Source organism: Pseudoliparis swirei, chromosome 2 (assembly GCF_029220125.1).
Source record: "Pseudoliparis swirei isolate HS2019 ecotype Mariana Trench chromosome 2, NWPU_hadal_v1, whole genome shotgun sequence".
Lineage (NCBI taxonomy): Eukaryota > Metazoa > Chordata > Actinopteri > Perciformes > Liparidae > Pseudoliparis > Pseudoliparis swirei.
The window spans coordinates 8,215,304-8,228,082 of record NC_079389.1 but is presented as its reverse complement, the minus strand read 5'-3'; the positions used below and the strand labels follow the sequence as shown (position 1 = coordinate 8,228,082).

At 46.0% G+C, this 12,779-nt stretch overlaps 1 protein-coding gene across 1 annotated transcript in view; it reads right to left on the bottom strand.

Annotated features, from left to right (window-relative positions):
• Positions 1-7,074: 7,074 nt before the first annotated feature.
• Positions 7,075-12,779, bottom strand: part of igsf3 (immunoglobulin superfamily, member 3) — a 64,145-nt gene continuing 58,440 nt past the window's right edge. The window contains exons 8-9 of the mRNA XM_056428379.1: positions 11,590-12,042; positions 7,075-11,007 (exon numbers count right to left, since the gene is read on the bottom strand). Coding sequence (XP_056284354.1) covers positions 10,757-11,007; positions 11,590-12,042 — 704 coding nt within the window. The 3' untranslated portion in view covers positions 7,075-10,756. The remainder of the gene's footprint in view (positions 11,008-11,589; positions 12,043-12,779) is intronic.

Below are 12,779 nucleotides of genomic sequence, written 5' to 3'. Positions count from 1 at the left end.
TACATTTCAAGTAATCCAAAGTGAAGACAGAATATTAAATACCATTTAGATTTATGTCACAAATTGGCCTGAGTGCTTTGCAATCTGGACAACATCCTTTTCTTTCCTTGGACCGTTGCATCAGCAATGTATGTAATGTGAAACTAAATAACTACAAGCACTTAAGTATTGAACTTGAGGGGGTAATATTGTACCTTTTACTCATCTACATTTAATTGACAGCTGGAGTTTGTCGCTACATAGCAAAACTTCCATAGAACATTAGCTTTTGCGATCCATTGATGTAGATGAAATCACCAAACAGTATATAAAGCGTTACAATGAGCTGAATACATCAGTAAAAGGTACTTTTTTTATTTATCTGTATATATAGATATATAAACCAAGCTCTGTTGTCGACTTGCACTCCTTTTTCATACACTAGATTGCGAGTCTAAACATAGTTGCATCGTTGCTAGCACCTGGGGAGCTCCAAGAAATTATTTCATTAAAATCAGATAATAGTTCCATTTGTAAGAATGGGCAATCATACACAGTTCTAGATTAGAGACGCGGGGCTGTAATCTATAACGCATTCAAATATGCAGCGTGAACAGCGGCACCAACAGTGTTGCAGAGAATCGGCTCCAGAGCGAACGCCACCGCTGTCGAGTAGTTTGGCAACATCATTTAAAAATGAAGTGTATTGTCCGACTTCAGCGTGTGCATCCCGACCTTTTTCTCAGAATCACCACCCTGTCCATCAACATCACCAGTAAAGTTGTGTGTTTTTGTAAGAAGCGGTGCTACTGACCATTTAAATTTGAATAGAAAGAAAATGTTTGTGAGCAGGATGGGTTTCCAAGAATCAATATATTGCATTGCACCCTTTTCCCGAGGACACCCAGAAACACCAAAGACGTGTGAGCCGCATCCTCATCTCTTTGTCAGCTGAAAGAATTCCTCCTGTCACAGAGAATCACCCATGATGACATCCTCCCAACTGCAACTAGCTCGCTCTTAATAATGCAGCACATGTCTCGAGGCAATTCAAGGACCGGTTGAAATATTGATGCCTGAAATCTGAATTTTCATTTCAACGTCACATGCGACGCATCCGATCGTGCGATGGGAGAGGCGTGTGCATGTGGCAAGAGAGCGTTTGTGTATCATGCATGCGTTTGAGCATCATGATGGGATGTCCTGTGACAGACATGGGTTCTAACAGGTATCACAGAGGCATCTCACACGCTGGGCCCGAACTTATACATCAAAGTCAGTCATGAGAGGCTGTGGTGCCATGGCAACCACATCCATAGGTACGGTCATTTGTGGTTAAGAGCAGTAATAGCTCTGGGAGGGCGAGGACCGATAGAAGAATGGTCAGATAACTATTAGCATTTGGCCTTTCCTCCTGATCACATGTGTGAAACTCTTTCACAGCATGCACACACACAGGGAAGGAGAGAGAGAGCGATAGAGAGAGAGAAAGAGAGAGAAAGTGGTTACTGAAAGTCCAGAAAAGATTTTCCACCAACAGAGAGTCAGACAGCCGTCATGTGGAGCTTTTGATCTTCAGACCAGTGCTGTGAGGGAATCAGTGCCTGCAGAGTGTGCAGACCTCAACACATACCACGGGTTGAACAACCGCACACTGAAGGTCAGATCGCCAAACAACAGGTCCCTTGATGGGCCGCAGGAGCGACTCCTCACTCACAGGAACGCAGAAGACAGCTCTACGTCTGGCAGGAGGAGGAGAAAAATCCACAACGATACATTTTGCATCTGAATTCTGATACCAGAATCTTCACGATCACGACGGTTGAATCGCTGCACGAGGATCCCTTCTTTATAATAAGCTGTGAAATATTCAATGGGCTCATCAAAGATACTGTTTGAAGTCGCTGTTTTGCCCAGGGGAACATCTCTTTTTCCCATTTACGCCCTTATTTCTTTCTTCTCTTCCCCTTTATGCTGCCGTTAATTGTGTTCCTCGTTGTCCCGTCTGTTTTCTCTTTGCCTCCATGACTCCCCCCTTCCCCCTCTTTGGAATCATTATACCTTCCTACGTCTCTCATCCTCTTCAGCACTAAAGGCACATTAGTGGAGACACTCTGGCCTCTCCCGCTCATTCATAATGACTTGGGTTCCCACAGGAGAACATCATGCACATCGCTGATTAGCTCGCCGGTGCTACCACGTTTACGTATGCATAAAGGCCTCATCCTATTGAGCGGGCATAGTCCTATTAACAATTGAAACACAACTTGCTAAGAATAATATTACATGACGTCACTTTTCTTTGCCCTGCAGCCAGGCGGGCTCCAGTAGAGCAGACACTGTCCAGGTGATGGGAAACTGAGCTGTGATTCAAGGAAGGATGCCAATGTCAAAGGTCAGCTATCTGCCCTGCTGCTGCTTCTAAGCCCCCTGGTTCCTTTACTGCTGTGTCAAGTACATCAGGCCATCTACTGGGATGGTGTGAACATATATTTTTCTTACAGATGGTAATTAATAATTTGCTTGTATTGATTTCTTACTATACAGCCCGACTCTACGTATGAATGAATTCAACGTGGCTGTGGGTGGAAATGTTGGACTTAAATATAATAACAACTATGCAGACATTAAAGGTCCCCTAAACATAGACGTCATTTTGATGGTTAAATCTCGGACTCCTCTTCTAGCACCTCCATGAGGGTGACAGTTGTGGGTTTGAGTGACACATCTTTACAACTGTCTGACTAATTGCTCTGATATCTTGTCCAGACATTCATGTCCCTGAATCTTTGTCCATCCCTGAACTGTTTCTGTATCGGATCAAAATCTGGATTAGTTCAATAGTCAGATTTATGGTTGATTTATACCTCATTCCCACCAACCTCAGCTGGACTTAAAAAATGTGAACTTAGTAAACATAACCGCGAAGCATTCGGATGTTAGCCTTGTCATCGTGAGCATGTTAGCATAACGTCTGCGTCCGCAGCGTGGCTGTTTACTCAGTCTTGATGAAAAATGCCTCGGGGATAGTTTCTTCTCGACATCTGCTGCTGTTCACTGAAGCTTCCTCCGGTAAGCCAACCTTTGGATCGTGATGAGTCCTACGTGCATTGGCCAAGCTCGAGATTAGCTTGATTGAGAAAGGTCAGGCCAATTTCCCCTAATAAATTATTCATCGTAGCAAAGACATCCCACCTATCAGGTATTTAAATGTTCATTTAAATTCTCACCGAAACAAATACAACTAGAACGGGCACTCGGTAGAGCGCATACCTTCGCATATCACAAGATTGGGAATTGAATTATGAATATTTTGGCATTAGTTGCATGCCAATTGGATACAAATTGACCGTGCTATGGTAAAAAGAAGATGTTGACCTTTCCATGACCTTGACCTTTGACCCGATTGATCCAAAAATCTAATCAAATGGTCCCCGGATAATAACCAATCATCCCACCAAATGTCATGCGATTCAAGAAGATGTTGACCTTTTCATGACCTTGACCTTGATCTTTGACCTGATCGATCCCACAATCTAATCAAATGGTCCCCGGATAATCACCAATCATCCCACCAAATTTCATGCGATTCGGTTTAAAACTTTTTTTGTTATGCGAGGAACACGCATACAAACAAATAAATAAATAAATGGTGATCAAAACATAACCTTCCGCATTTTCAATGCAAAGGTAACAATGAATGTCTGGCACACTTAATTGGGTCTACATCTGAATCTCCGGGCTTCTGCAGGGGCTCAGAGAATAGAGACTAAATGCAGCTCCCAGAGGAGCATTGCTTCGGTAGCAAGCTTAGCATCAGTTTACTCCATTGTAGGCAGAGCCAGTGCAAGTGCACACAATGTTAGTGTTCATCAATTATGGATACATTGAGAATATTCCAGTGTGTGAATCGGTTTGTGTGTTTGTACATTTTTTAATGATTAATGAATGTGGGACCGTCAGGGTTTTTGTTGTTTTTATGTTAGTCGGCGTCAGAATGTCAGCTGCACGCTGGTGTAGTGGCGGGCACTGTTGCCTCACAGCGAGAGGGCCACGCGTTCGGTTCTGGGCGGTCCTCCTCGTGGCAGCGTGGGTTCCCTCCGGCTTCCTCCCACAGTCCAAAGACATGCAAGTGAATTGAACTCTAAATTGCCCGTAGGTGTGAATGTGAGCATGAATGCTTGTCTGTCTCTATATGAGCCCTGAGATGGACTGGCCTGTCCAGGGTGAACCCCGCCTTCACCCAATGTGACCCTAAAAAAAAGGATAAGCGGTTTGGAAAATGAAAAGGTGTCATAATCATGTGATTCAGTTTCTATAATAATGTAACGTCTCGGACGTTATGGACTGATGACACGGAGACGGGACGACGTTATTACTCCTTCTTTATTGGGAATCCTCCAACACAGACAGCGTGCTCCTCTCGGCTCAGCAGCTTGAACCTCGACACAACGGTTCCCGTCAACCACCCTTAACTCCCTCCACAGGTTAACCCCGCCTCCCCTCTACTCCGCCAATCACAGGCACGCCCCCTCGACCAGCACGCACGGTGCCACCTGTGATCGACAGCCACTTCACAGGGTCGCTACAATAACAAATGCCAAACTCTGAACATCTCCAATGAACAGCCTTAACTATCAGGCCCACACTACAACCATTTCTCCGATTTCTCCTACCTCCCCCCCGCTGCATAATTCACGCAGATCACACAGCCCTCCAGGTTACGGACAGCTGCTAATACATCAAGAGCCACTTGCGGTGCCATTTGCATCAGGACAGGCGGCACATCTGTTTTTCTGCTCACGTGGAGGCAAACCAGCGCGCTGCTCGCCATGTGATGTTGCAGGTGGTGTAATAACACGATTTCTCGCCGTTCTTGTTGACTCACTCTTACTGCACTGTGAGTCATGGCAGTGTGGAATGATACAAAGGGGAGTTCAATGAACTGAGGACAGGCCTCAAAAGAGTAGTCACACTCTGCAGGCTGTTAATTGTGTAGCTGTGCCCGCCTCATCGCTTCACCTCCGAGAACTAAACACATCCTGTCGATACATCGTGGATGCTGAACATTGTGCATTTGCGAGTCAAGTTGTTTTTGTGCAGAAGCGCTACTCACACCCATGGACGGATTAAGAAACCACGGGCCCCTGGGCCTGGACGTGTCAAGGCCCCCCCCCCCACCCGCAAAAAAAAAAAATGAAGTAAAAAACAGTCCGTATGGAACAACGATACCGGAGCTGAGCAGACAACATAACGTGAATTATATGACCATGACATGAATGACTTAAGCCTAGCATATACCGGCTATGGCGCATCGTGTTATATCATCATATTCATATCAATACAATGTTAATAACTGAGCTCATGGGCCCCCTGAGGCCCATGAGCTCACGGGCCCCTGGTGCCGGTAGGCTCGTTCGGTAATCCATCCCTCAATAGGACTATTGGGGCCCTGTTACTGACATGAATGACTTAAGCCCAGCATATACCGGCTACGGCGCATCGTGTCATATCATCATATTCATATCAATACAATGTTAATAACAGCGACGTCACGCGCAGAGGCTCTGGCTTAGGGGCCCCCTGAGTTTATGGGCCCATGAGCTCATGGGGCCCTGAGCTCATGGGCCCCTAAGATCAGGGCCCCATGAGCTCAGGGGGCCCCTAAGCTCATATCATCATATTCATATCAATACAATGTTAATCACAGCGACGTCACGAGCGGAGGCTCAGACCCAGGGGCCCCCTGAGCTCATGGGCCCCTGGGCCCGGTAGGCCCGTTGGTTAATCCATCCCTGCTCACACCCGTATGCTGTTCAACGAAACCAATCTTTATTGATTATTCTCTCCGTCCTTGTATGATGCGTTCAAGCTCAACCAAAGCAGTGAACGCAGGAGACGCCGTGTCCTGTCCTTGTCCTCGTCTCCAGCGCTTCCTCACTGGTAATAACAAATCATAATCTATGCTGCCCTGCTGCTCTGGATCGTTAAGTACGGTCTGCCCATGTGTGCCCTCTGGTGTCTGCATCGGCGTCAGCGAGGACCATCGATGTGTGAGCATTTCTTACTTTTTATGCAAAACAGATCTTTCTCGCATACAGTGTGTTTCAGAGAATGGGAGACAGATAACAGGAATCGGGGGGGGGGGGGGGGGGGACAGACAGACAATGTTCAAAGCCTGAGGATTCAGTGTTTTTTTCCTTGTTTTTCTGCATCATGTGAAGTTGTGATGGATTTGACTGACAATAACATCAATAGTATCAGTGTGCCTGCTATTAGCGCCGGCAGCATCATTCGTCTTTGAATGTGTGGCCTCTTTCAGTCAGGACAGATTGTTTTTGTCAAGAATCGACCAAAAGCTCCTCCAGGGGAACTTGTATATGCACCACCACCCAGAACAAACTTTCCAGTGACTCCACACGCATACACCAAACTGATTTTTCTTCCAGTGAATTATCCTTCCCCTTTGTGACACCATGACTTATTGAATGGTGGGCAGCATTTATTTGTGGCTTCATTGGGTGTGCGTGCATCAATATGAGTTAATGTGAATTCATGGGAGGAGTCAGAAAGCAGTTCATGAATGCCATGGACTGGTTGAAGACTGCAGCTCAATGCTGTGGAGGGAGGCGGGTATGAGTGTGTTTCAGAGAGAGACGGGAAGAGTGAGCAAGTCCATCTGCATCGGATGAGTTAGGAGTGCCGAGGTGTGATTTGCTGAGGTTGTCAAAAAAGTGCCTGGTTAACTTGCACGAGGCCCTCTAAGCATTATTTATCCCCTGACATGCTGACCCAATCCTTCCCTCTCTCACACACACACACACACACACACGTACACACAAACCCAACCAAACAAGCGGAATGAAGAACCCTCACGTAGAGGGGCTCAGAGGTCCAACGTGGACTCCAACAGAATCACCGCCTGCAGGGCATTAACCTTGAGTTTATGGTCAAAGCGGAACGGGATGATTGGGTAGATGTATTTTACTATATCAAGGTCATTTGGATAGTTGTTTTAATAACCAATCTCCAAGTTGGTCCCCTCCAATTGATCTCCAAATACAAATGCATACAGTTGGAAGGAAAACAGGAAGATGCAGTGAATGTATTTTATTGCAATAAACTGACAATAGCAAAGTGCCTTTTTAATGGCCACGATGGCAACTATTTGATAGAATAACAAATGAAAAAAAATAAACAAACCATGGTCATATAAAAAAAATACATCACTGAAAATAAAGCACCACTGGCTGAACTGAAAATATATCACCACAAACTACACCTACATCTGGAGCCGGCACACAGCCAATACATGCATCCCTCAAAACGCAGCTACAACACGGTCACGTTCGGAGGAATCTCGGGAGGCAGCTATGGATGGTATTAATATTAATACAACCGCCCAAAAAAACACCAGAGTTCAACTGTAAAGCCCCAATGATGGCGGCAGCGCTGACATGATTTTCATCATTTAAATGTGTTCGGTTATGTGAGGCTGAAGCAGCTGTTACCCAACCTGCATCTCTGGGAATGTTCAAGTTATACAAAAGGCAATCAGTCAGCCAATAAACACACTCCTGTCACTCTTTCTTGATTATAAATAACTGAAATCAGCTCCCATTTACAAAATAATACATTATGCAACTATGACTGTCAAATCAATGAAGAGCTTCAATCCATCATTCCTTATGACACTGGAAGATGCACAGAATGGCTTCCCTGCAGTTTATAGATATATATATAAATATATATATATAAATATATATATAAAAATATATACACTTTGACTTGCAGTAGCATCAAGTAGCAACAGGAGGCTAAAGACTGTTTATAATTGAAAAAGAGAGGAAGTCCACACACTGACTATTCCAATTTAATGAGGCAACCTTTCCACCAAGAAGGTCTTTGTTCGGCAAAAATCCTTCTGTGAGAAAAACAGACAATACGTACAAAGAAAATGACAACTCCACCTCCACCGAGGAGTTGTACGCACAACTTACTATCACACACTCTTTTTTCTTGCATTTAATCACAGTAGTGTACATATTTCTAGGCTACGAACTAGCTTTAGTTGCCCTGTGAGGTTTCGTTTAATGATTACTTTTTGGCTCATAGGAATTATCTTAAGCATCGGTGTGTAATTGTAGCTGGAGTTTTCATTTGATGTTTCTTTTCTCTCGATGTTTGACATAGAAAGACCCTTTTTGCAAATGTTGCCTCATTAAGCGCTTGGGAGCAGGCAATGTGCAGTGTGTGTGTGTGTGTCACTCGTCTTTGTCCATTGTGCACCACATGACAACACTTGGTTATGAGTACACGGACAGCTCATTGATGGGCACTCTTTGAAGACGTTGACTCATCTAGTTGCATGTGCATTACATTTCTAACGCCCCTGACAAAATAGCACCAGCCTTACTCAACGTGGCATAGTGGGCGTTCTCCTTCAAATGGACCGTGACCTTGAAAAACAGGGACGCAGGTTGAAACCTCAGAACGTGGTGCTTTGTGTGTCAGTCTCGGCGACGCACTTTTTGCTTCTTCATCTTCTTTCTATTTTTTTGCGACATAAATCAGTTTAATGAAGTGCTGCATAAAAGCAAACATTAAATAGACAAATATGAGGAATAATATCAAACACAATCTCCACAACAGCCATTCTTGAAACGGATTACTTCACAGGTCTCAATGGGCATCTGGAATTGGCAGTCAAATATTGAAAATGACAAAAGGACTCTGCTTTTTGTTGAACCTTGGCTCAGGAAGTCTGTGGGGGTGGGGGGGGCACTGCTTTGTCACACAAACACAATGCTCAAAAGAGTTCAAAGTTTACAAAACATCAAAATTCCTCCTGCAGTATTGTCATGCAATATACACGTAGACGAGTCCTTCGAGAGCGTTCCTGTCCGGCCTGGCAGTGAGCGGGTCGGCCCGGGTCGGGGAGAGGACTTCACGCCTCTCCTGGCCGGTGACACCGACTCGCAACCCTCCTTCTGCCTTCTGCACCAGGGGAGCCGAGGACGACGGCGTCGGCTACAATCCGGGATTCGAAGATGTTGGAACAGTTTGGTTTCTCACGTCCTCTCTCCGCGTTACATCACATTTCACGAAGAAGAAAAAAAACGCGACTCAAGTAAAAAGCATTAAGTGAATTCCTTTTTGTGACTGGTCTGTTCGACTATCGCACATGTAAAGCCACAGTAATCTTCGTTATAGGTATAGATAAACAGTGTTTTGACACCGACCAAATTTGACAATCTGGTATGAAATGCTACAGACTGCAATGCGCAGGACAAATCTAGCATTTCTACATCTATCACATTGCCAACACACAGGCTTTTGACATAATCTACTTGGTGCAGTTGCCTGGCAACACAAGCAGCACATTTCTTAGAGAATTTAAAAGCAGAAAAGAAAATGTTTTCAAAGCTATGCAAAGTAGTAAAAAAACAAACAATAAATAGAAAAAAATCGTTAAAAGTCAAATATTTGCCCCCGGCCGTCTTTTTGTTTTTCTAATAATGTGCAGGTTACATTTTAAAGTGTTTTTTACTACACGTCTACACAGATAAATCTCCAGTGTGGCATTTAACGAATACAACTTTAGAAATTCAATTAGCCTCTTCTGATATCTTGAAAGACTGGACGGAGTCGTCATACCGGGCAACTTAAAGAAATGTGCACTAACTTAATTGTAGTCACGCACCGCAGCTGTGGAATAATCTACGCAGGACATTTCAACTGATTTAACACGAGTGTAGAAATGGCCCCGTTGTCCTCACGGCCCATAAACCCACAGCGGGAGGCACGCAGACATATTTACAATCTGCTGCAAAAAACAATCAGCTTTCCGACTCCCTTGAAAAGTTCAACCATCGGCTGCAGAGAGCAGCGCGGAGAGATAAGGAGGTCTTGGCACTGGAAACGTTTAAAAGCACATATGTTTTCTGCTGTTCATTTACACCCCCCCCCCCCCCATCCCATCCCCCATTTCTGAGACCTTCTCTCTCTTCATCTCGTCTCTTTTGGGGTGAGGAGGGAGGAGGAGGAGGAGAAGAAGAAGAGCAGTCCTCACCCAGGCCAGAGTGTCTGGCAGTGTGTAGGTGGCGCGAGAGGACCGGTGTCTGTCTGCCAAGGCAGATCCATTGTGGAGGCAGGTGGGCACACATCCTCACGAAGGGACACAGACTTGTGTGTCCTTGCCTTTGTCTCTTTGCAGCCTGCAACCAAGTCATCAGCTACCGACCGAGTCAGTAGGCGCAGAGAATCACTATGGCAACCAACATAGTGGGTCGGGCTGTGGCTGCTCTCGCATCAGAGCGGGGGACCTTTTTCTTTTGGCTTCCACTCGGTGCCGGAGTCGATGACAGAGTTCCTTCTCTTAAATGCTCTGCGGGGATTGGCCAATGATCTCAAGTGCAATTTTCCTCTCTTTCTCTCTCTCTTGAAAAATAGACAAACATTCAGAGTTCTAAAAGTTTGACAGAAAAACAAAAAAACGCTCCTAAAACTCTCTTGTCCTTGAAATCGCACTCGCACAGTTTATAGTGCTAACATGGCACACCCATTCTAGTCCACACACACATACACACATTCACTCAGAGAGACAGACAGACACACACACACACACAGGTTAACGTAACAGGGTTATTTAAACTGACTAATTCAACACATCAGTGGACGATGGTGAGGTCTGAAGGTGGAGTCCAGATCTGGTCCCTGACATTGTGTTGGCTGGATACCCGATGTGCGTGAGGCAGGGGGGGGGGGGGACCCTCACTTAGTCGACAGAGCCGGGGTGCAGGCTGAGCACAGGTGGGTCCAGACAGGTGGGCGAGTAACTGAGGTGAGGTTCTTTAATCCACAGAAGGGGGGCGCCGTTCTTGCCCTCTTGGCTCTTGCTGTTGTTGCGGCTCTTGTAGCGCACGAGCAGCACGGCGATGAGGAGGATGCCGAAGATGGGGAAGGGGTAAAAGAAGACAAAGTAGAAGAGGGAGTCGTTGGAGCACACCACCGACTGGAGGGTGGACACTGTTGACAGAGAACAGACAACGGTTCGTTTTCCACAGAGGAAGAAGAGGTCCGTGGTGAAGGCCTGAACAAACTAAATCATTGAACCGTATGTGTGTGTGTGTGTGTGTGTGTGTTCCTCACTCATTTACATGTGCAATGATCTTCCAACACACACCGGTGAATAAATCAGTTTGACATCTTTAGATCAGCGCACCACTATGACAACATTAATCCCTCTTTAATGCTTAACTGAGCTTCATCTCATCTATAAAATAAGTGCTGCATGTGGGGAAGCCAGATCATCGAAGGATGACATGTCGAGTACCTGAGAGCTCCTTAATTGGCCCGTAATATTCTCTAGTTATGTGTCCTGTAACACAGAGGACCTATTAAGATTGAGCACTGTGACAATAGTGAGAGGAACCGTCCAAAGACGCAGCGGTTAATGACACCTTGTGCCGTCGGCGAAGAGGCTCCCTGCTCTTCAATTGCCCGTATCCTTTTGGAAGACAGCCATTGATCCGAGTACGGTTGTGTCACAGTGTTCACTTTCAGCCGCGTTCAGAGAAGCTTTCAGGTTTGAGATGCTCCGGGACTTACCTCGTTGAATGACGTTGACGATGGTGAACCCGGAGTTGTTGGTGGCCAGGCGGTACCATGCATTCCGGGGGTTGAGGAGCCACTCCTCCACGTGGCAGTAGTACCGGCCCGTGTCCGTCGACCGGGCTCCCTGAATGGTCAGGCTGTACTGGTCGGAGGTCATCCTTTCAAACTGCAGGCGGGAATTGGGGCCCGGCTCCTCTCTGGGGCTGCAGTTTCCATTCCCAAACACGGCATCGTAGCCGATGGAGAACACGCACTCTTTCTCTTCCTGACCCGGCTGTTCCTCATCCTCCTCATCGTCGTCGTCGCCTTCGGGGCGCTCCACGTACCAGGACACGGAGAAGCGAGAGTCTCTGGACGATTGGGAGGGAATGCTGCAGCCCAGCCGGATGGAGGCGGACTCCTCCACCGTCATGTTGGACTCCAGCTCCTCCACCTGCAGGCGGATCTCTGCGGAGGCCGGAGAATAGAGGGAAAAGACGCAGATGGGGGCGGAGAAAGTGGAAATGGATTTTATGGACAGTATTTCTCAGGGCAGAGCAATAGAACACCAAATCACAATGTTCAGTCAAATGGGCATTAACCATCTATTCGATTATCGATTGATTGATACCAAACATTTAACAGTTAGAACTTCTCAAATGTGAGGTTTTTACACTTTGACAGCTGAGCATCTCTTTGTTTTGACAGTGGATTTATATTAAGACTCTGGAAAATTGCGGCAGACACTTCCCCTTTAAACAGGGACTGCAAATGGTTCAGCAAAACGGGGACACCAAACTTTCAAAATGTGTAAAAAGAGGACAAACATAAATATATCCCGCAGTGATCCCCGTAGCTTTCACCAGTCGTTCAGCTCTCCAGCGAGGTTAGATCCTACCCTAAGGCCAGCCTGTGTGTCTGTCGATGCTACAGCGCTTTAGGGGTGGTGCTATGCCCCAGTTTCCCTGCAGTTAAAAAACAAAAACAAAGACGGCAGCGAAGATCTGTCCTGCTTTGGCTGCTCACACAGTTTGGAATGGACTTCTTGTTAAAGCTCAACGAGAAAAGACAGCAGGAGGGCAGGAGAAAATAGGCGAGTGCTGGCACACATCTCCGCTCATCTCTTCCCCCGACAGGCGGATTTCTGGATGCCTTCTTGGGTGGGTGCATTTTTTTCCGCACCTTTTTGAATATGAATGCGAATT